The 19924-nt window shown below is 52.3% G+C and overlaps 7 protein-coding genes across 7 annotated transcripts; 4 read left to right on the top strand and 3 right to left on the bottom strand.

The window, feature by feature from the left end:
• Positions 1–28: 28 nt before the first annotated feature.
• Positions 29–1494, bottom strand: BO88DRAFT_463264 (cytochrome P450 oxidoreductase; the record flags this gene model as incomplete). Its single annotated transcript, XM_025711252.1, has 3 exons — positions 29–688; positions 749–1052; positions 1221–1494. The coding sequence occupies 3 exons, from the start codon at positions 1492–1494 to the stop codon at positions 76–78; spliced, it is 1191 nt and encodes a 396-aa protein (XP_025562717.1). The 3' UTR covers positions 29–75.
• A 1054-nt stretch (positions 1495–2548) lies between these two features.
• On the top strand, positions 2549–3693 carry BO88DRAFT_425867 (uncharacterized protein; the record flags this gene model as incomplete). Its single annotated transcript, XM_025708867.1, has 5 exons — positions 2549–2759; positions 2835–2854; positions 2933–2969; positions 3025–3484; positions 3594–3693. 5 exons carry the CDS (start codon positions 2549–2551, stop codon positions 3691–3693), a joined length of 828 nt encoding a protein of 275 aa, XP_025562716.1.
• A 954-nt stretch (positions 3694–4647) lies between these two features.
• Positions 4648–6249, bottom strand: BO88DRAFT_320878 (MFS general substrate transporter; the record flags this gene model as incomplete). Its single annotated transcript, XM_025702474.1, has 1 exon — positions 4648–6249. A coding segment is annotated over one exon (1602 nt), but the record flags the coding sequence as incomplete, so codon positions are not given.
• A 576-nt stretch (positions 6250–6825) lies between these two features.
• On the top strand, positions 6826–7823 carry BO88DRAFT_463257 (hemerythrin domain-containing protein; the record flags this gene model as incomplete). Its single annotated transcript, XM_025711251.1, has 3 exons — positions 6826–6912; positions 7014–7496; positions 7566–7823. The coding sequence occupies 3 exons, from the start codon at positions 6826–6828 to the stop codon at positions 7755–7757; spliced, it is 762 nt and encodes a 253-aa protein (XP_025562714.1). The 3' UTR covers positions 7758–7823.
• A 1445-nt stretch (positions 7824–9268) lies between these two features.
• BO88DRAFT_463252 (cytochrome P450) lies at positions 9269–10510 on the top strand (the record flags this gene model as incomplete). Its single annotated transcript, XM_025711250.1, has 3 exons — positions 9269–9646; positions 9710–9840; positions 9901–10510. Coding segments are annotated over 3 exons (1119 nt in total), but the record flags the coding sequence as incomplete, so codon positions are not given.
• Positions 10511–11274: 764 nt separating this feature from the next.
• On the top strand, positions 11275–13281 carry BO88DRAFT_463251 (HET domain-containing protein; the record flags this gene model as incomplete). The annotated part of the gene is made up of 1 exon (XM_025711249.1): positions 11275–13281. The coding sequence occupies one exon, from the start codon at positions 11275–11277 to the stop codon at positions 13279–13281; it is 2007 nt and encodes a 668-aa protein (XP_025562712.1).
• An 809-nt stretch (positions 13282–14090) lies between these two features.
• BO88DRAFT_435697 (uncharacterized protein) lies at positions 14091–19832 on the bottom strand. The gene is made up of 5 exons (XM_025709523.1): positions 19376–19832; positions 16896–19312; positions 16687–16739; positions 15607–16641; positions 14091–15546 (listed from the first exon to the last, which is right to left on the bottom strand). The coding sequence occupies exons 1-5, from the start codon at positions 19417–19419 to the stop codon at positions 14266–14268; spliced, it is 4830 nt and encodes a 1609-aa protein (XP_025562711.1). The 5' UTR covers positions 19420–19832; the 3' UTR covers positions 14091–14265.
• Positions 19833–19924: the final 92 nt, after the last annotated feature.

The following is a 19924-nucleotide window of genomic DNA, read 5'->3' as shown; positions in this document are numbered from 1 at the left end:
ATTGGAATTACTAACAACACCTCCAAAATATCCCTTTACCTTCCCATCTTCCACCCTTCACCACGTATAAAATCTTCAACTCCTCACCGTCACAAACAAATCCCCCGCCGGCGCTGCCGCCGCCAACGACGGCAAATCCATCCGAATGTCCGGAACTTTCGGGCTCTCTACAACGTCCCCATCAGCAGTCGTGACCTCCATCTTAAACCTTCTTAAACTCATCGCAACCAACAAATAAACCTCCCGTTCAGCAAAGTACCTCCCCGGACACAGCGTATGCCCACCCCCGAAGGGGAAATATTCCTTCGCCTGCCTGATCTTCGGATTCTTCAAGAAGCGAGAACAGTCAAACTCAGCGGCTCCAGTGCTGAAGACACCCTCAGCCAAGTGGAAGTTACGCACGGGACCGAAGACCTGGTCCCCCTTATGAATGACTTTGCTCCCGACAGAGCAGTCATCCACGGCTTTGCGCACTGCCGTTGAGAAATTGTATAGCCGAAGGGCTTCCGCCCAGAGGGCGTTGAGATGGGGACATGCGCTGGATAGTTTCTCCATGTCACATCCTTGGTCGGAGGTTGGGCTGGGGAAGCAGGCAGATATTTCACTCTCGATGGATGCTTTCAGGGTTGGGTTGGTGAGAATGTGTGCGAACATCCAGAAGGCGATGTAATGGGCGTTATTGTTTATTCTACATTTTGCCAGTTAGCTTCTTGAGTGTTAAAATTGTTGGGGCGAGGGATAAACATACGCCCAACAGATCATCATGATAAGGCCCGCGCGGTCATGAGCGGGCAAGCCCAGGTTAGTCAATTCGGAGTTCATAGCCCCGAAAATCCAGGCGGTGTTCTTTCTCTTGGATTCAGGTAGATCCAGATATACAGCGAGAGCCGCGATAACACGCTTGCGATCTGCTTGCAACCCCGGCGCGAGGAAGTGAGGGAAGTTATAGAAGATCTTCCAGCTCGCGTCTTCCCAGCGCTGGTAGATGCGGGTAAATTCCAGCTCGATCTCGAATAATTCCTCCCCGAAGAAGGTTCGGAATGCGCTCTGCGCTAGGAAGTAGCGACAGAAGCGTCCAAGGGGGAGTGTCACCGAGGTATTGGCTCCATCACATTTGAAAGATGTTACCTCCCCAGCCAAACCCTTACGTAGGAGTGAGATATCAAGAAACCGAGACAAAAACACCGGATAAGCCTGCAGTAGGCCATTAAGGTGCTCACCCGGCAGTAGCTGCGACTTGAACCACTGACTCTGCAAATGCATGTAAGAGAGCTTCTTGGGATTGGCACACGATAGCAGTGATCGCTCGCGTGTCTGCTCGTCAGGAAGCAGACGAGCTGGATCTGGTTTATACAGATTTCGCACATGATACGGTGTTATGCCAAAGGCCATGAGCATGCGAGACGTAAAAGGGTCGTAGCTTAGGGCACTGGTGTTTCTCCACACGCTGGATAGGTCTTTGATGTCCCGGATGATGACTGTTGTGCCTCCCATGAGGATGACGCTGTAGGGCTCGGTGTCGGGGAAGTAGGCACTATATGTGGATACGTTGTGCTTTAGCTTCCGGGGTGGTGAAGAGGGGGTAAGGGTGGCTTACTTTGCTCTCCGATATACATTTTCTGCGCATCGTACGAAGGAGACTGTATGGCCTGTTTGATGGTGCGTTAATTAAGGGACTTTTTGTGGGTGGATGTGAAGTGGGAAGGGAGGAGACGCACCGATGTAGGGTATCCAGTATGGTAGTATGCGTGGTTGGTTAGGGTAGAGGGCGGGAACGATGTAGAAGCGCCAGAGATACCAGCTTGACCATAAAATGGCTATGGATACGGCAGTAAAAGCTGTAGGGCTTTCTGCATCCCCAAGAGGGATTTTGTGGTGTGCCAAATACCACTCCATAACGAAGGCAGCAATGTAGGCTCGTCAGTGGAGAATATTGAAGTGGAAAGAATGAGTAATTCAAGTCATTAACAAGAAGTGGAGGAAATAGCGTGGCTGCATGCCTGCGTTCTGATATGGTCAATAGCCTCAATGTCCTGTGCAAACTTCAGCATGCCGAAGGGCCATCTGCCGAGGCGAGGAGGCAGAAGATACAGCGATAAGCACTAGACATTCAGCTTGGTGCCGCTGCCTGTATTATTGTGCATAGGTGACAAGAAGTGTGGTAATTTGCAATCCCATCGTCAATACGAGTCTTCAGTATCTAAACAGTACCGGCAGTGGCTGCCTCAACAGGAACCTCTGCATTGACCCTGCGCCACGCTCACTCTACTTATCTAGAGTTTGAGCCATCAGGAGGATGACCGGAATGGCCCCTTCAAAGGCTGAAGAATTCCAAAATAAGATAACGTTCCGAACCGAATTTTGTCTGGTCCTCCGGTTAACATCCTTCGCACCTCGCTTCAAGATCTAGGACCAATCAATTCGACCAATATCTGCCTTGCAGCATGATGTACGATACTTTTGGTCCTTCTGCGGTATATAGCTGGGCCTCGAGACTTTCTTTCCGGAAGTAATACATTCCTTTAAGCTACAGTCAACTTTCTTAACCATGGCAGCCGCATCTGCAACCATAGACATGTCTCAGGTTCCTGCGGGGACCCCTCCTGCCGGGGTGACTCCCAACTTATATGGCAATCCTCCGTCATTACAATCTACGATCATTGGATTTGCCGCACTCTTCTACGTCCTGACCACCATTGCTGTCTCCCTTCGCCTGTATTCTGTTGCTCGGAGCCTACAGAAGGTTGCCGCAGACGATGGCAAGCACACTCAGCCATGGAGAATTCCATGTACCGCCTCCTCTTGCCTGTCAATCTGACTCACATCGTCTCTAGTTCTATGCATACTTGCCGTGGTATGATGGCTCGAGCGGCGGCCTCCACATCTCCACATTTCTCCGCGGCTACAATAGCTGACACTTAATTCGGGACAGATCTGCACTTTCGCCTATATGGGTTTTCTGATCCACTGTAAGCATCCGCTTCCCTTGAATATAGCCAGTGCTAAAAGGCCTCGTGCCCTCAGTGAGCTATGCAGCTCGGCACATGTGGGACGTGCCTTTATCGTGGCTGTATAGTGACCAAGAATACTGGCGACTACGCTTGGCGCAGAATCTGTTCAACCCGCTCGCCTTTTTCTTTTCGCGGGCGCCAGTATTCGTGCTCTACCGCCGTCTGTTCGATGCCCCACTTCACCGCAATTTTTCTAAGGCATGCTGGGCTGGACTCATCGCGGCTTTCGTGCTGTATATTCATACATTCATTCTGACGGCGGTTGTCTGTGCCCCGCGTGCGGGCCACTCATATCTTGATATGGACACCTTCCACCGCTGTTCAAAGGCGTTGCCGGACGCGATCGTGCAGGGAGCTGGGAACATCCTTCTGGATGCCTATGCACTAATCCTGCCCCAGCCTATCATTTGGAAACTGAAGTTATCGCGGCAGAAAAGGCTGAATATCGCCTTGGTATTCGGTGTTGGTTGTATGTATGTGTCAACCCGCCCCACCTGGACCCTGAATATGGACATTTGGCCTATCATGTGCAGATCCCATATACGAGGATCGTCTCTCGCTAACAATGCACACTCCATTTAGTGCTCTACTAGCCAGCTGTATTAGCATGTACTACCGAGTCCAGCTGCACGTTGGGAGCGATACTGACTGGAACGAAGGCGCATACGATGTTACCTCGTAAGTCCTCCGCCCCGAAGGACGTGTCTTGGCGTTGTAGAGACGACAGGTAATAGGAAAAGGATCAGACTCATTGAACTGACTGCCTTGCGCCTCTTGGCAGAATCTTGGAACTCAACATCGCTATCATCTGCAGTTGCTCGCCAGCCGTGTGGCGGCTAATACATCGAAACCATTCGCACGGCTCCGATTCTAGAGGCACGGGCAGCACGCCAAGGCGACAACCACGATTATTCTTCTCCTCGCTTACGGGGTCCATAGTTGGGTTGCTCGGCTTTTCACAGAATGCTAGTAAGAGTAGCAGCAACGGCGGAAAGTCGTTTGGGTCCTCATCGTCAGCAACGCCTAATCCCCAACTCAGTCAGGGGTCATCAGACCATCGAGGCCCCTATCACAATCTACATAGCTCATCAGACCTGCCGAAGAATGCGATTCAGATGGAGGGGTACAAGATGGGTCGACTTCATCAGAACGAGGGGAATTGAGTGGATACGTTTTCGTGTATGCAGTCTTTGGCCCCCAATTACAAAGTTCTGAACATCTATAGGCGCTCGTGCTGCTTCTAGTATTTATAAATAACTCTAAGTTAATACAAAGGACACATTACGGTAATCCACATCAGTTTAGTATTTGCAATCAAGCCACTTGTGTATTTCTAGCGCAAATCTTAACCGACACCTGGGCAATCTTGTCATAGTATGCAGGAGAGCCTCGCTTGTAAACTTGCACTTGAAGAAATCTGCCTGAGCCCCTATGAATTAGTATCTATTAGTAAGTATCTACTACGTTCTACATCTGCACACCTACATACGAAATATTACCGCCCATACACCCCCGCACGCCCTTATCAAAAAATCCCCGAACCATGCAACTGCATAAACATAAGCACTAAACCTTAACCTCGAGCCCTACCTTCAGTTCCCTCACCCTCACCCACAGCCCTCTCCTCCTCATCCCTCTTGTCATCCTCCTTCTCCTTCAAGCCATACCCATTCTCCTCCAACTCCCCCCTCAAAACCACCCTCCCCATCCCCAACCCAACCACAACACCCACTAGCGCAAACGCCAAACCCACAAGCCACACCGTCCTCAACGCCAACCGATACACCTTTCTAACCTGCTCCCTCTGCACCTCACCCAGCCCGGCTCCCCAGCTCCCCGCAAACTCCGCCGCCGCGCCATACGCCCTCCCATCCAACAACCTCTCCCTCAGCGTCTCATCATCAATAATCCTCCCCGCGTACACATCCACCCTCGCATTGAACACAATCCCCGGAGCCGTAGATCCCCACACGAACGCCAACGACCGCAGGAACGCATACACGCCCGTAGAACTCGCCGTATCAGCAGGGCCCAGGGACGACTGAATAGCGGGGAGGATAGTCGTGGCTAGGAAGCCCTGGCCTAATGCGGCAGGGAGCTGGACGCAGACCCATGCTGCGCGGGGAGAGTTAGCGGAGAGTAGGGTGAAGAGACCTAACGCGAGAGAGAGGGCCGCGAAGCCTGTGAAGTGCAGTGGGCGGCAGAAACCCGTTCGGGACATGATTGTGCCGGCGACCATGGCGAAGGGGATGAGGAAGGCGCTGTAGGGGAGGAGGTCAATTCCTGATGTTAGTGGGGACTTGCGCTGCACGCCCTGGAAGTAGATGGGGAGGAAGTAGAGGGTCCATTGCATGAGGAGGGCGGCGTCGAAGGCGAGGATGAAGCCGAGGAGGCTGTTGCGGGTGGAGAAGAGGTGGGGAGGTATGCAGGGATGAGGACAGTATTTTGGTGGGAGGGCTTCGTAGATGTGGAAGAGGATCCAGCCAATGATGCCGATGATTAGGGGGACAAGGGTGGAGGGGGAGGTCCAGGGGTGGAGGGTGCCGCCGCCGACGAGAGCGAGGAGTTGGGAGAGGATGGACCCGGCGAAGAGGATGTTGCCGGGCCAGTCGATGCGGTGGATGGAGGGGTGTGTGTTGGGGGAAGAGGATTGGGGGGCGTCGAGACGCAGGAAGAACAGCATGAACAGAAGTACGGGCCCGGCGAGGGGCAGGTTGAGGTAGAAGACCCAGCGCCAGTTGGCTTGGGCGAGGGCGCCGCCTAGAACGGGGCCTAGGACGGCGCCGACGGCTGCTAGGGAGAGGACTATGCCTAGGTATTGGCCGCGTTCGCGCTGGGGGACCAGATCGCATACAATCAGGTCCACGAGGATGTAGATGCCGCCTGAGCCGAGCCCTTGGACCGTGCGACCGCCGATCAGTTGGCCCACTGTGGAGGCGCCGCCCGCGAGGCCGCTGCCCAGGAGGAATAGGGCCACTGAGATTAGGATGGGGTTGCGTCGGCCGTAAATGTCGCAGAGTTGGGCGAGAAAGGGTTGTACGATTGTCTGGGCGATGGTGAAGCTGTTGGCTATCCAGATATAGTCGGTTTCGCCGCCGAGAGAGGCGGTTACTTTGGGGAGGGCGGTGCTGATGATTGCGCCGTCTAAAGCGGACACAAAGGAGAGTAGGCAGAGCGATAGGAAGACGAGCCAGAAGGAGATGGAATGTTTGCGTGGAGGGGGTGGGTGCGTCTCCATTGCTTGAGACCAGTTGTAGGAGTGGAAGGAGGTGTAGTTAGGGTTGTGGGAAGGAAGGTTAAGGGTGCGTTTCGTCTGGTGGGAAAAAGCCTACATATTAACTTGGACGCATATCTTAGGTGTATAGTTTGACAGCTGCGTGCCATGTCAAAGGGCCATCAAAGGGTATCTGCCAGGGTTCAGTATCGGGATCTTCCAAATAGACATAGGACACAGTCCAACAGTAGCTCATTTTTGAATCCAACACAAGTGCTAGGCTGATTGTCTCTGGAGAGCACTCGAACGGGCCATTCGAGTCTATATTAGTCCAAGAATGTTCTTTGTGAGGTGTCATACTATAATCTTACATGCGACGCTAGCTTGATCTTAGCGAGGCGCCGTTTGAGGCCCGGGCAGGTCAGAGCAACAGTTATCGTCCTATTACTCAGACACAAAACTAGATGCATAAGGATCAACTAGCTAGCCACCTCTAGACTTCCACCCCCCAACTCTCTCGTTTTTCGAACCTCTCATCCTCTCGCGATATTTAACGGCTTTCATGTCAACAGCTGTCACTAACTAGCATAACGCTGAACTATGGCTCCCACTACTGGCACTACCTCCCGTCCGTGGGCCGATGGCCCTTGGCCGTTGATCGAAACGCCATCCAAAACACAAGACATTGTAAGTAGTACGTCGGTCATGTCCGATCCAACCCTTTTATTCTGGTGCCATCTGGAAGGGAAAAAGAACGTGGCACCAAATAGCAAAGTTAACAATACCAGTCCAGACATGAAGCTCTCTACATCGCCAACGAGATGGCATTCGCCCACAACGCCATGCTTCGAGGTTTAAACTCCCTCTATCTGCAAGCCGAGCAAATAACCGAGTCGCAAGACATCGCCGATTACCTAGTCTTCCTCCGCAGTTGGGCCGGATGGGTATCCCACCACCACACTCTGGAAGAAGAACAGATGTTCCCTCAATTTGAAGGAGTGATGAAGAAGCCCAATTTTCTCGAGGGAAATGTTAACGAGCACCACACCTTCCAGCCCATCCTGAAGCAGCTCCTCGCCTACGGGACGGAGACCAAGCCCGCTGACTACAAGGCCTCGACCGTGCGCAGCCTGATCGAGCAGATGGCGCCTAGTTTTCGCGAACATCTGGCCAACGAAATCACCAGCCTCATGAGCATGGAGCCCTATGACGGGCCTGCTTTGCTCAAGGTTTATAAGGAATGTGAGGCTGAGGCGGGTAAACAGGATAAGGTGAGTCACTTCATCCGCTTTATCTGGCAAGGGAGTACTTTGTTAACCAATAGCGAACAACAAATTTAGAATGTCATCCCGCCCATGGTTCTCGGCCTCCGTGACATAACCTTCGAGGGTGGAAACCAGTGGCCCGCTATGCCACCCTTCTCCACTCACTTTGTTCATTATCTGTTCGCGCGGAAGCATGCTGGTGCTTGGCGCTTTCTGCCATCGGATACTTGGGGTAATCCCCGTCCATTGGCATTTGGTAAGCCTTGAATACTGAGGAAAGATTGCGGGGGAAGGGACGGAGTTCAATGGTTATTTTCATACAATGATCAGCGGGATCGGCAATCTCAGCCTGTCAATACGAGTCTTGGCTTTGTGTATGGCCACGTAGATGGTGAATGTAGCCACTTGGAGCACTACTATTGACTGCTGTATGAAGTAGTAGGCCATTTTCCTGTAGACTATATGGTAGGTAAAGTGGTAACAGCTGCGGGCAAAATAAGCGAGCTGCCATTGGTAAGTTGAGGTCTTAAAATGATGAAATTTTGGGAATATACTACTACTTTGTTGATTAGACATTGGACTGCCGGAAGTAAAACTTCTTCAGCTCTCTGTTAGACCAACAGGATATATTTGAAACATAATCAGCGGCGTTGAACCGAAGATACTGATACATCTCAGAAGACTCGTGCACCTGGCACGGCTAACGCTATGGGCACTAGACCCTGAATGGGGCTTTGGCTCGGAGAAGACCACAATTATGTCTAAATATCCGGCTGGGCGAACCTAAATTGCGTTACAAGTTCAATATCAGTTAGTAATTTTCGAAACTTCTGATACCGGACTTCCCTGCAGAAATGCTGCGGCAGTGCATAGAATGTCTCGACAGCCTACTCCCAAAACGGCTGACTCGAGAGGAGGCCTTAATGTCCGCGTAGCCGTAAGCGATGGTGTTGAGCCACTATAATGGCTGTGAGCCTTACTACTAGATATCTCTCCGGCTTGTGTAGTCATAGAAGGGAGAAGTGTCATATGGGCGAGAGGCTGTTGCCAGATGCGGCTCCGATATGTCCTATTGTACCCTGCTAACCACATAGATCTAGTCATGTTCGTTAAGTAGACAAGGGCTGACGAGCTGTTCACCTTTACTCTTCTCTTTTACCACACGTATCGACTATCCCCGCACCGACTCTCGGTCATACAGTGTGAGAAAGACCCCCGTTCATACTGCAGTCAATATGACTGCCTTTGCAGAGGGATTTCAGGCTCTGGTCCAACGGGACCTGACATGGACATTAATGCCGATTGTGGCCACTGTTATTATCATTACCTGGATTATAAGATCGACACTGCATCTTAGAAAGATTCCTGGACCCTGGTGGGCACCATATACTCGTCTCTGGCTGTTCAGAGCACTCTATTCGGAGCGATGCGCAGATATATATCTTCAGGTTAACCGACAATACGGTAAGCCGACTTGAACCAGACAGTCGTTTGACGAGAATGAAAATTGAACTAGGCTATAGGTCCCCTCGTCCGCATAGGACCAAACCACCTGATCACAAATGACCCTCTGATCTTTCGAAAGGTACTTGGAGTGCAGTCAAAGTACACTCGTGGGCCGTGGTTTGATGCCTTGCGACTGGATCCCCATAATGCAAATTTAATTACTGAGCGGCATCGGCAAAAGCATGATGCATTGAGAGCAAAGATGGCTCCTGGGGTTAGTTGTTCCTGCTCATGCACATTCCTCTCAGAGCTATGTACCGCAAAGCTGACTGCCAAAGTACCAAGGCAAAGACATTCCACAGATGGAGCATGCCATCGACCAGAACCTCCTCACCTGGCTGGATTATATTCAGATGCACGCCGTGACAACGCCAGGCCGCCACGTTGCATTCGATATGGCGCGAAGCATACAATGGCTGCTATTTGATATGGTGTGCCACTTATGTCTCGGCCACCCCCTGGGATTCATCGACCATCATGAAGACTGTTATGGATTTCAGAATGTCCTAGAAACCCGCCTGCCCATCGTGGAGAAATTTGCTATCTTCACTGAAATCAACACCTGGATCAAGATGATCTCCCACATACCGATAGTGCGTAGGGTATTACCCTCACCTAAGGATAAGGACGGTATCGGAGCAATCATGGGGGTGAGATACTACTTCAGCTCGCAATTGTTCTAGGCCAATGATCGCGCTGACATGTATGGATAGGTCGCTCAGAAAACAGTCAACGCCCGCATAGCACAGGGCATTCCGCCAAAGCATAACGAGACAATGCTAGATTCATGGCTTTGCAACGGGGTTGACGGATCGTTGGCAGTCACAGAAGTTACAATTGCCCTGTAAGTTCTCCCTCTCAACCGTATACTAAACGATTAACTGACCATTAAACCTCCTACCAGCTTCGCCGGCTCCGACACAACCGCCACCTCCATCCGCGCCCTCCTCCTGCACATCATCACCAACCCCCTAGTCTACAAACGCCTAACCGACGAAATCCGCAATGCAGCCACCACAACCCCCATAATAACCGAACGAGAAACCAAATCCCTCCCCTACCTCCAAGCCTGCATCCTCGAAGGCCTACGCATCTTCCCACCCATCACGGCACTACGCGAGCGCGTAGTCCATCCCGGAGGCGATACTCTAAACGGAGTATACGTCCCCGAAGGTACGAACATAGGGCTCAATCTCCCGGGTTTGTTACGGAACGAGGTATTTGGGCCAGACGTGGATGTGTTTCGTCCAGAGAGGTGGTTGGAGGCGACGCCCGAGCAGAGACAGCGTATGGATCGGGTGCATGAGCTGATGTTTAATTGGGGGAGTACGAGGTGTTTGGGAATTCGGTTGGCAGTGATGATGATGGGTAAGGTGGTGGTCGAGGTGTTGAGGAGGTGGGATGTGGTGGCTTTGAGGCCACAGAGGCCGTGGAGGAGTCGGTGCCATGGGATCTTTTTGCAGAGGGACTTCGAGGTGCGTGTTGTGGATGTGGTGAGGGAATCTGAGAGGTAGGGGCTTGTTGCGGGGGTTTTAGAGTATAAGCATTCCAGTTGTACTTCAGTGGACAGTCTGGTCTCCCGGAGGGAAACGCCCACGAAGTGAGAATTAAGAGTTACACTTTATAAATCATATCCTGTCTGTCCTGGGCTTGAGGATCGATTCGTTACTATCTAATCTTGCGGGCGCGTAGCAAGCCCGGATTTGGGCCCAGAAGATCTACGTTTATGCTGGAATGGCGAATTGATTTGCGAGCTATATTGGCTGGTAGCTGATTCTGTACCGACGTAGGCATAAATTGAAGGTATTACAAGAAGTAGGGAGAACTGGAATTGGTTTCCGAGTATGGGGAGATTTGAAACAAAACGACAAAGTACTATGCTAGTATGCCGTCGTAGACTTAAAGGTGACCAATTATCTTTCAATTGCAGCTAATGGCGGATTATGCTAGTAGTTAGTAGTGATAAGAGGATCAGAGATAAAAAACCAGCAGTCTTACCCACAGGCCTACTACGGTGGATGTGGACGAAGCCATGATTACATGAAATTCCGCTTGATCATTGTGATTCTTCACTTTTCTTTTTTCTTGTTCTTTGCTTTTTCAGGACAATGTTACTCGTCAAGTACCTAGTCGATCACTACCAGTACTAAAAGGTGGGGTTAGACGTGTCAGGCTGCCAGCTGTCTACAAAATACAACTGGACGCGATTCGCCAATCCTCCACTTAACCTCACTTTTCGCGCCCTGACTCCCACTCGGGCAGACCATTCAATTGACCAATGTCGCAATCCGAGGACTTCTATCAGAAATTGAATTCGAGGCCGAGGCAGATTCGTCTTCTCACCATAGAGCCGGGTAAATGGACAAGGGCTATCCAGTGCACATTGAGACAAACCTCGTTATCCAGTGCAGGACAATATGAAACTCTCTCTTATGCCTGGGGAGACCCAGCTGTCACCAAGACCATTATTGTAGATAAGAAGCCCTTCCAAGTCACGGTAAACCTTGCATCGGCACTCCGTCATCTCCGCCGTGACACTCCTCGTACGATGTGGATTGACGCCATATGCATCAACCAAATGGATTTGGAAGAGCGCGCTTCGCAAGTGAGCTTTATGCGCGATATCTACCAGCGAAGTGTCTCGACAGTTATATGGCTTGGTGAGGGCGATGATCGCGTCAAGTCATCATTCAAGCTTGCTCGAAGATTTCGCCAGAAAAATCGCGAAGATCGACCGTGGCATCCAAAGAGCATTCTGCTTCTTCACAAACTAATCGGAAACAAACATGGGTATCGAAGCTTAGAATTTCTGACTACTGAGGTGCTGATGCGACCTTGGTGGACCAGAGCATGGGTACTGCAAGAAGCCGTGGTATCGAAACGTCCAATAATCAAATTTGGACATGAGGAAATCGAGTGGTACTACTTGTGGTGGCTTGCCAGTGGCCTTGTGGGTGGCATGAACTCGCGCTTCTTGTCTGCTCCAGAGTCCGCTGGAACGTTAAAGGAAGTACTTAAAATTCAGAAAATGAGAGTTGCGCTCAAGCAAAAACGCCAAATTCCGCTTGCACAGCTGGTTGCTTGGAATAGACGGCAGCGGTCTACAGATGCCAGGGATAAGATATTCAGCCTTCTGGGCTTAGTGTCGGACACACCTGTGTACTGTCTAAGACCTAATTATTCCGCGAGCAATAAGCTGGTGAATGTGTGTCTTGGCCTTGTGGAGCAGTCTATCGGAGAGGGAAGTCTGAATATTATCTGTATGTGCCAGGGAAGCGAGAAGCCCAACTGGCCATCTTGGGTACCTGATTGGGATGTTCACTCAAGTCAGAACGCTGAGATTGCATACCCCTTGATAAGCTCCTTGGCTGATCAAGGCAGAACAGATATAGCTGGTTGGAACAATGGACCTTTAAGTTCTGACTACGATGCATCTCGGTCACTGGCGCCCAAGTACAACTTACTTCGGAGCCCACTGGCTTTAAGAGTGGCGGGTGTTTGTGTCGACACCATTCATCGACTGGCGGATACTAATCATCCGGATAAACGCAAGCAATGGTGTTCAAAAAGGCCGGATCCATGGGAGAACCTCCTATTGTCGTATTTTCGATGCCCGTCCATCATCAGACAAGTTTCAAACTGGAGATATGTGGGCAAAGAAAGGAGGCCGTGGGCAAGAAATGTGCTTTTATATGCGAAGGAGACTTATCAAGATGTGCGCGCGTATGTTAACCCGGACGATGAGTTTATCTTAGAATGGTCCAGGTTGATGCATGAAGTAAAGAGATCGGGATACGAGTGTGGATACGTCAGCGGTGGCTCGTTCGCGAACGCATACTTTCGGACACTGATTACCGATGTAATGTTCACCGGTAATAGAAGAAAGGGTGTCTTTGACCCACTATATGCTGATCTTCAAGCTGGGAGTGCTGTTGGAAGAGGCGATAAGAACACTGGATTCGAGGATACTGGCGATTGTCTTAACGGAGATGTGGGAAGAAGCTACGTATTCGCGATAACTTGCGTATCCACCATCAAGCGGGCAACCTCATATCGTCGACTGATGATCTCTTCGAAAAGGTACATAGGCCTGGTACCAGCAAAGGCTCAAGAAGGAGACCTCATATGCGTTCTCTTCGGTTGTTCCGTTCCTGTTATCCTACGCAAGCAAGGGGATAACTATACCTTCATTGGGGAGAGTTATGTACATGGGATTATGGACGGCGAGGCAATCGAGATGATGCATGAGGGGTCCTTGGTGGAAGAGAAGTTTACTCTGATATAAGACGTTGGCATTGCATGGCGATTTGCTGTTCTATCCTCTTCATTATTACCGATCGTTTTCATAGCGAAAAAGCGTGCATGACTGAATGTTTTGGCTGCAATGTCCGCTGTTGGTTCAAACAAATCGTAATTGTTTGGCGTCGAACTAGTCTATCCTGGAGTTTCAGTACAACAATTCATGAATTTTTGACCTGCCCGAGCCCGCTAGATTATAGCCTAGCAACTCCCACAGGTGTTTGGCTATTGAGGGAAGGAAGATGACCCGTAGGAAAATCTCACATTACTAGCTACTTCATACTTACTACATATTCGTTAATTATCCGATGTTGTGAAGCCTTTCGAGCTCCTATAAGTGTTCCGAACCAAGGGCATGGTCGGAACCTCTACCAATCGTCTCCAGCATCTTTTCCGATGGCCGGAAGGCACATACGTGTTTCTGACCTAGGTCGGGTCCTAGCTAAAGGTTGACCTCACTGAAGTACCCGAGTACTTAAGCTTGTCTGCAGTATGAACTTGGCGATGCACCAAAATACCTGTGAGCTTCACACCAGAGCATTGTGTGCTAGCTGGTAGCGCAACCTTTGAGTCGGGGTCAATATATATCTATGTATAATTAGTACTAGGTATGCTAGCTGAAAGTTAAGAAAAAAGAAGACGACGACGTGTCTAATCCATACTTTGAACCCCTTGGTAAACTGATTAACACTATATCTATTCGTAACCACAAGAGCCAGCTACTTAGTATCGACTGAATATTCGAGAACCAAAGGAGAATACTATACTATTCATTACAAGCAATATTAAATATCTGAAGAAAAGCAAGCATAGCATAGCGTGGGTATCTCCATCAATATCACAATCACTCACCACTAATAGCATGATCCCCTCGCAGCTGTATTTGCACTTATACAAATCAAACCAAAAGCATAATGATGAAACACAAAGCACAGCAATGAATACATAAGATCAGTTACTACAGCGCAAATTATATCCCCGATTCATATCCCATGTATCCGACCGGCCTCCATTCCTGTCCCGGATATGCCGTACTTGACATGACAATTTCTGGTTCGCTGGAAGCATCACTGGCATTATCGTGATCATCTCCCCCGTCTGCCGAGGGGACAGGGAGTTCAACGGGAGTGGAGACAAGGGCTCGGGGTGGGGCGGGGCGGTGGGGATGGCTGTTTAGATTTGAGTTTGTCTGTGTTCTGGGTGTGGGGCCAATGGATATTGTGCTGGTTCCGGATTCTGTTTCTTTTGTGGTGAGGGTGGGATTGGAGTCTGCTGTTGGAGGAGTATTGATGCATTGGTGTTCTCGGCATAAGCTTGCGGTCTTTACCTCTGTATCCGGGTTTAGTGTAGGGGACGGGGACGGAGAGACGCGTGACTGAGCGTCGGAGAATGAGACTTGCGCTGTCGTAGACGAGTTGTCGTGAGGTGGAAGCTCGGATGGGGACACGATTGAAGGAGATGCGACTGATTCTGGAATTGTGGATAGGGGAGAGGGTGAAACTCCGAATGAGGTCTCTCGTGTTGGCTCTGGGTTCCGCGTGTGAGGTTGATCGATGGTAGTGGCAGCGATGGCAGATCCGAGTACATTGCTGGCCTCCCTCCGTGCTCTGTCTCTCTCTTCGACCGTCACCTCATTCTCATCATGCTCGTCAGGATCACCACCCAGTCCGGGCAGACTCAACTTCCACGGCAACTCTTGATCGCCCACTCGACTGGTCCGCGGGTTGCGTGCGAACCGCCCCAGCTCAATCGCCGGGTCAGTCGCATCAGTATTTGGTAGAGTCGTCTCCTCCGGTCGGGGCGCGCTTTCCTTGGGACTGCGAGATCGGAGGTGCAGTTCCTGCACGTACGTGCGGGAGGTGGTTCGACCGCGCTCTGGAGAACCATTAGTGGTAGTGTGACTTGGTTCATATACAGTTTTGTTGCTATAGAGGTAGTCATCTGAGATTGATGAAGTATTAGGAAGAGTAGGGGTGGAAGCGTGCGGGACGAAGATAGCTTGGTTCTGGGCCTGGCGGAAGGAATCTGGGGTGGGGATGCGGGGAAGACTCGGCGGCAGATGGGAAAGACTGTCGCTGGCATTGGGGAGGGCGTGATCGAGGGAATAGAAGCGGGTATGGCTGGATGTGTGGTTTATTGGACGCGATGGGGAGGCCGTCGTGGAGCGCTGGATGGGGGTTTCAGGTCTGGAAGCTTGGTTGGATTGCCTTGATTTGGGTCGGTGGGGACGAAGGTTGGTGCGGAAGAGGCCCTGGATCACGATCAGTTAACCTTCAAAACTTTCATCCACTCAATAAAGACAGCGACATACTGTCAACCGATCCAGAAGCGGCAGCTTCTGGTCCGACGATGGGCTGCTGGGACCCAGGGAGATGCGACGAATGTCCCGGATTTTGTCGCCGTACTTCATCTTCAGTGCGGCCAGGCGCGCGTGCGGGGTGGAATCCTGCGATCGGAAATTCGCTCCTGAGGTCGCATTCCGACTCGACGGTCGGCTCGGTCTCAGCGACGACATGCTGCTTACTCGCAAGTGACCCGAAGGTGGATGACGACCGTTGAGCGGACGCAGCAAAGACCGATCATTGCCGGTCGCATCCATCTCCGTGTCGGGGTGGTGGCCGACGATGGAGGGCAGAGAGAGACTGGACGAGGCAAGAGGCGCTGCGAGGGCGACAGCCGTAAGTTCAGCCGATTCACTTCCCGGGTGAGCGAGGCACTCACCGTTAAGCGCCAGGGCGAAGGGAGGATCAGCAACCGCATCCTGAGTGCCCAATGACGAGATTGATGGTTGGACTGACCCCCGCCGAGGTTGAACAAAGGCTGCAGGGGGCAGCGCAGCATCGCCTCCAACACCGGCTTGGTCGCTGTCGCTGACGCCATCCAATTGGTCCGAGACGCTTTGTCCGGCCTGACCGGGCTGACCAGGGGTCGCCAGTGGCGCGTCATTGAGGGCTAGTTGGATCCGGCTAGTCCCGCTGTCATCGAGTCTCTCCTGTTGCTGTTCGTGCGCATCGTTAGCGATGCTCTTTCGAGGATCACTGGCGGGTGCCGGTTTGCGAGACGGGAAAGACTCCCGGGCTACAGCTCCCAAGTGAATGGATGCCCTACGGCGATCCTCGCCAATGGCTACTGCGTTGCTATCAGAACCGGGTACTTCCTTCCGCTTCACCCCCCAGCTCAGCCGATGATGTCCGGCCGGTCGAGAAGCGCCGGCGACCGGGAGACTTCCAAAGTGGACGCTATGGCGCTGGTGGCTGGGCCTTGTTCCTGCAGGATCCAGGTCGGCTGCTTGCTGGAGCTCCGACAGGGGCACCGGTCGACGATAGCCGCGCGAGGACTGAAATCCCTACATATCCCCGCATTAGAGGCGATAAGACGCAGCAAAATAAACCCGAAAAGGAGGAGTGAAGACATCATTCATGTCACATTCTGAGGCACTGAGATCTGACCAATTACAGCGTGGTATCAAGCAACATAATCACACAGGCAAGAAACAAAAAAAGAACAGGCCGAGCGTGCCGCTCCCTGGCCAGACCGCCCATCATTATCAGTAAAGAGATTAAGAATCTACCTTGTCGTTCCCTCCGCCCTTCAACTTACTCCGACTGCGAGCAAAGAACCCCTTGGCGGCCTCGCCTGCGCGCCCTCCCAAAACTCCTGCCGTATGCAGCAACTCTTTGCCGCGTTGCTCTACTTGCTGTTTGTTCATCATTGCCCCCAATGGCGCTGAGGGCCGTCGCGCGTGCCCCGAGCCGGATGGAGATAGATCAGCCTTACCAAGGGCCGCCAATTTCGGGAACTTGCCTCGAGAGACGGGCGCCTTGGCACCGGTGTTTGTCACTTTCGTGCTCTTCTCAACCACATCATTGTGTTCGGGGTGTGTCTGCACTGTGACAGAAATCCATTGGTTAAGACCCGTATCAATGGTCCCAAACTTCGCTCGGGTGTCGTTGAAAGCCCGAACGCGTTCCTCCGACGTCTTCATCGCCAAGATTTCCCGGAAACCAAGCAGTGTCGGCTCGACGGTCGCTGGGGTCGTAAACATGACTCGCGACGACCGCCGGTCGGAGCCTGTCTGGGGACCCTCGTCTGCATGAGAGTCGGGAATGACTTCTGCATTGTAGACTTCAGGAAGATATTGCCCATCGGAGATGATGCTTCGATCGTCCGGTACGGGAGGCACGATAGTTAGCTTCGGCTTCTCCGTAGACGGCGGCTCCTTGGCTTCACGTTCCTCAACGACGGGCTCAGGATTGGGGGCTATCTCTGTCAGCTGGGCGCGGTCCTCGGTGGGTGGGAATTGCCCAGGCATGGACACGGGCGGGGATTGTACACCCGTCTCGGGAGCAGGCTCCCCAGATGACGAAGATTCCCATGAAAATCGTCTGGTCAGCTTCGGCTTCGGGGCTGGAGCGGAAGTTGTTGGGGTAGCAATGAGAGGAGTTGGCTGTGCGGGCGTATCCTGCAGGGCAGCTGAGGGACTGTCGTAGTCAGGAGGTTGGTCACCCTCGCGAGAAGTGGGCAAGGCCTCCTTCGTCCAATAACGCTCGTATTCATCCAGCATGTGACTGCTGTCCTGCTGCGGTGCGTCCAGCCGGCGCTCCTCTTCATGGTCTGGATCTTCCGACGGGGTATTTTCCCGGCTCAAAGAACGAATGATTTCCTTCCGCAGCCGGTCGCTCTCTGTGTCCTGGGGCGAGTTGTCTGTACTGAAGGATGGAATGATGACCGGGACACCATCCCCGGTGGTAATCGTAGGCTCAGGGGGAGGATGGCTGCCACCAACGCTAAGCGGTGCGGGCAGACCCTCGTCATGCTGTGGTAGTTGCACTGTTGCTTTCTGCGGGCTTGCGATGATGTTTTGGGGTGAGTCTGGCGTGTTCGACGACATTTCCCCTACCGCAGACGGCGCAGTTCCTTCGACGCTAGCGATAACCGGTGTTCTAGACGGGCTATTGTTCGGGCTAGGAAGGCTCAAATCTCGACGGTGGCCAGGCTTGAACACCATGTTTCCCGGTTCTTCTTTGGGTGTCGAGATGGTTTCGGGTTCTTCTACAATCGTAGGAGTCTTGGTCTCGCTCGGGTTGTGCTGGGGTATAATTGGGCTAATCACCGAGGTGCTATCGCTGTTAGACCGAGCAATACTGTCCACCGTGGTGCTCGGGGTCTCAGGCACATCGAACGCCTGGTGAACAACCGACCGGAATCCCAAGGAAGGATTGTGCTGTAGTTTATGTTCCTGACCCTCCGACTCCTGATCTAGCTGGGCGTGGGAATGGGGTCCGAGTGAGAGGTCAGGATTAAATCCAGAAAGACGTTTCATATCTGGCAGCTGGATGATGGGAGGCTCATTTGTAGATGCGTCAGCAGAGTGGGAGCCGTGGGGCGTGCTTCCAGCATCTGACGGCCTCTCAGTACTGTCCTGGGCCGGGTGGAGTATGTGATCGCCGGGAGATGCCGCTCCCTGTTGTTCGTGAGAGGTCGACGCAGTATCCTGAGACACTGGCGCTCCAGGTGGCGCCGCACCCGACGGGTTGTCAACAAAATATCCGGCCTCAGATGCCTGTTGTCTTGCAGCACTCTCTGCCCTCATCCGCTTGTAGATCTCGGCCGGCCGTACAATTGGGACAGTCCGGTTGTTGTTAGGAGCGGCCGCCATGCGGTCTGCAGAGAGGCTACGATGCGCTCCAGCACCAGCTGCGTCCAGTGTTGCCACCTGATCCATGGATCTGGACCGATCTACTGAAGGTAGGGGTGGACGAGACACGTCTCTCGTGAACATGCTAGGGATATCTCCGGTGCTTTGGTTCATGCTGGGAGGCTGCGGGACAGGCGGAGTCTCATCCTCATCGTCATACTCGCCGTACTCATCGTCCCCCCAATCATTCCCATCGTATGAGTACTTTTTGGCCTCAACCCAACGTTTCGTTTTGGCCCGGTTCACATTCGGCTTAAAGGATAGCGGGGTGCCGCCGCGTGGATAAGGAGAGCTCGGGCTATCGGAGGTGGTTGAGGAGCTAGATCCAGGGCAGCGTTAGTTATGTGCGGGGACCTGCAAGCAAGATATACGCATGGCCTACAGTTTGTGAAGCTCCGGCTCGTAAGGCTGGAACTGGCGTGCCATTGCTGACTAGTCTGAGCGTGTCAACCCGATCATGAACATTAATAGAATAGTCGGTGTAAGTGCCCGATCGGCATATCACATGCCAAAGACCTGGGCTGAGAGGCGTATGGGAGAAGCGACCGTCGATGCGAAGGTGCTGCGAGGTTGACCGGAAGACACGGGAGAACGAGAGAGGATGGTTGCACCAGATGACGTGGGAGCAAGGATGGCGATGACAGCCCAAGCCACGGGGCAGCGCAGCAGCGGCGTTACGTGGAATGGGGTTATTCTTAGTAGCGAAGGAAGGGATGGGCGATATCCGATCGCGATCAGAATGGGTACGGAGGCACACGAGTCTGGGGATGGGGGTACGGAAGGGAATTGATTGAAGTTAATCGCCAGCGGGATAAGATAGGCTGATTGCGATGTTCCCCTGAGACTCCATCGGATCTAATAATGAGAAGCTCTACTGCTTTCAGTTAAGCCGCTTTGGTCCATGGGCAGCCTGACGCCTGGGGCACCCGGT

The sequence above is a fragment of the Aspergillus vadensis genome (genome assembly GCF_003184925.1).
Source record: "Aspergillus vadensis CBS 113365 unplaced genomic scaffold BO88scaffold_12, whole genome shotgun sequence".
Taxonomy (NCBI): Eukaryota; Fungi; Ascomycota; class Eurotiomycetes; order Eurotiales; family Aspergillaceae; genus Aspergillus; species Aspergillus vadensis.
This window is presented reverse-complemented; position numbering and strand designations above follow the sequence as displayed.

What these genes read in the sequence shown, in the direction of transcription:
- BO88DRAFT_435697 (XM_025709523.1), bottom strand. Translation starts at nt 19,419, where the DNA reads ATGGCACGCCAGTTCCAGCCTTACGAGCCGGAGCTTCACAAACT. An exon ending in GTTCTTTGCTCGCAGTCGGA is followed by an intron (nt 16,740 to 16,895) that starts GTAAGTTGAAGG and finishes GTAATTGGTCAG; the next exon opens with ATCTCAGTGCCTCAGAATGT. An exon ending in CGCTTCTGGATCGGTTGACA is followed by an intron (nt 15,547 to 15,606) that starts GTATGTCGCTGT and finishes ATCGTGATCCAG; the next exon opens with GGCCTCTTCCGCACCAACCT.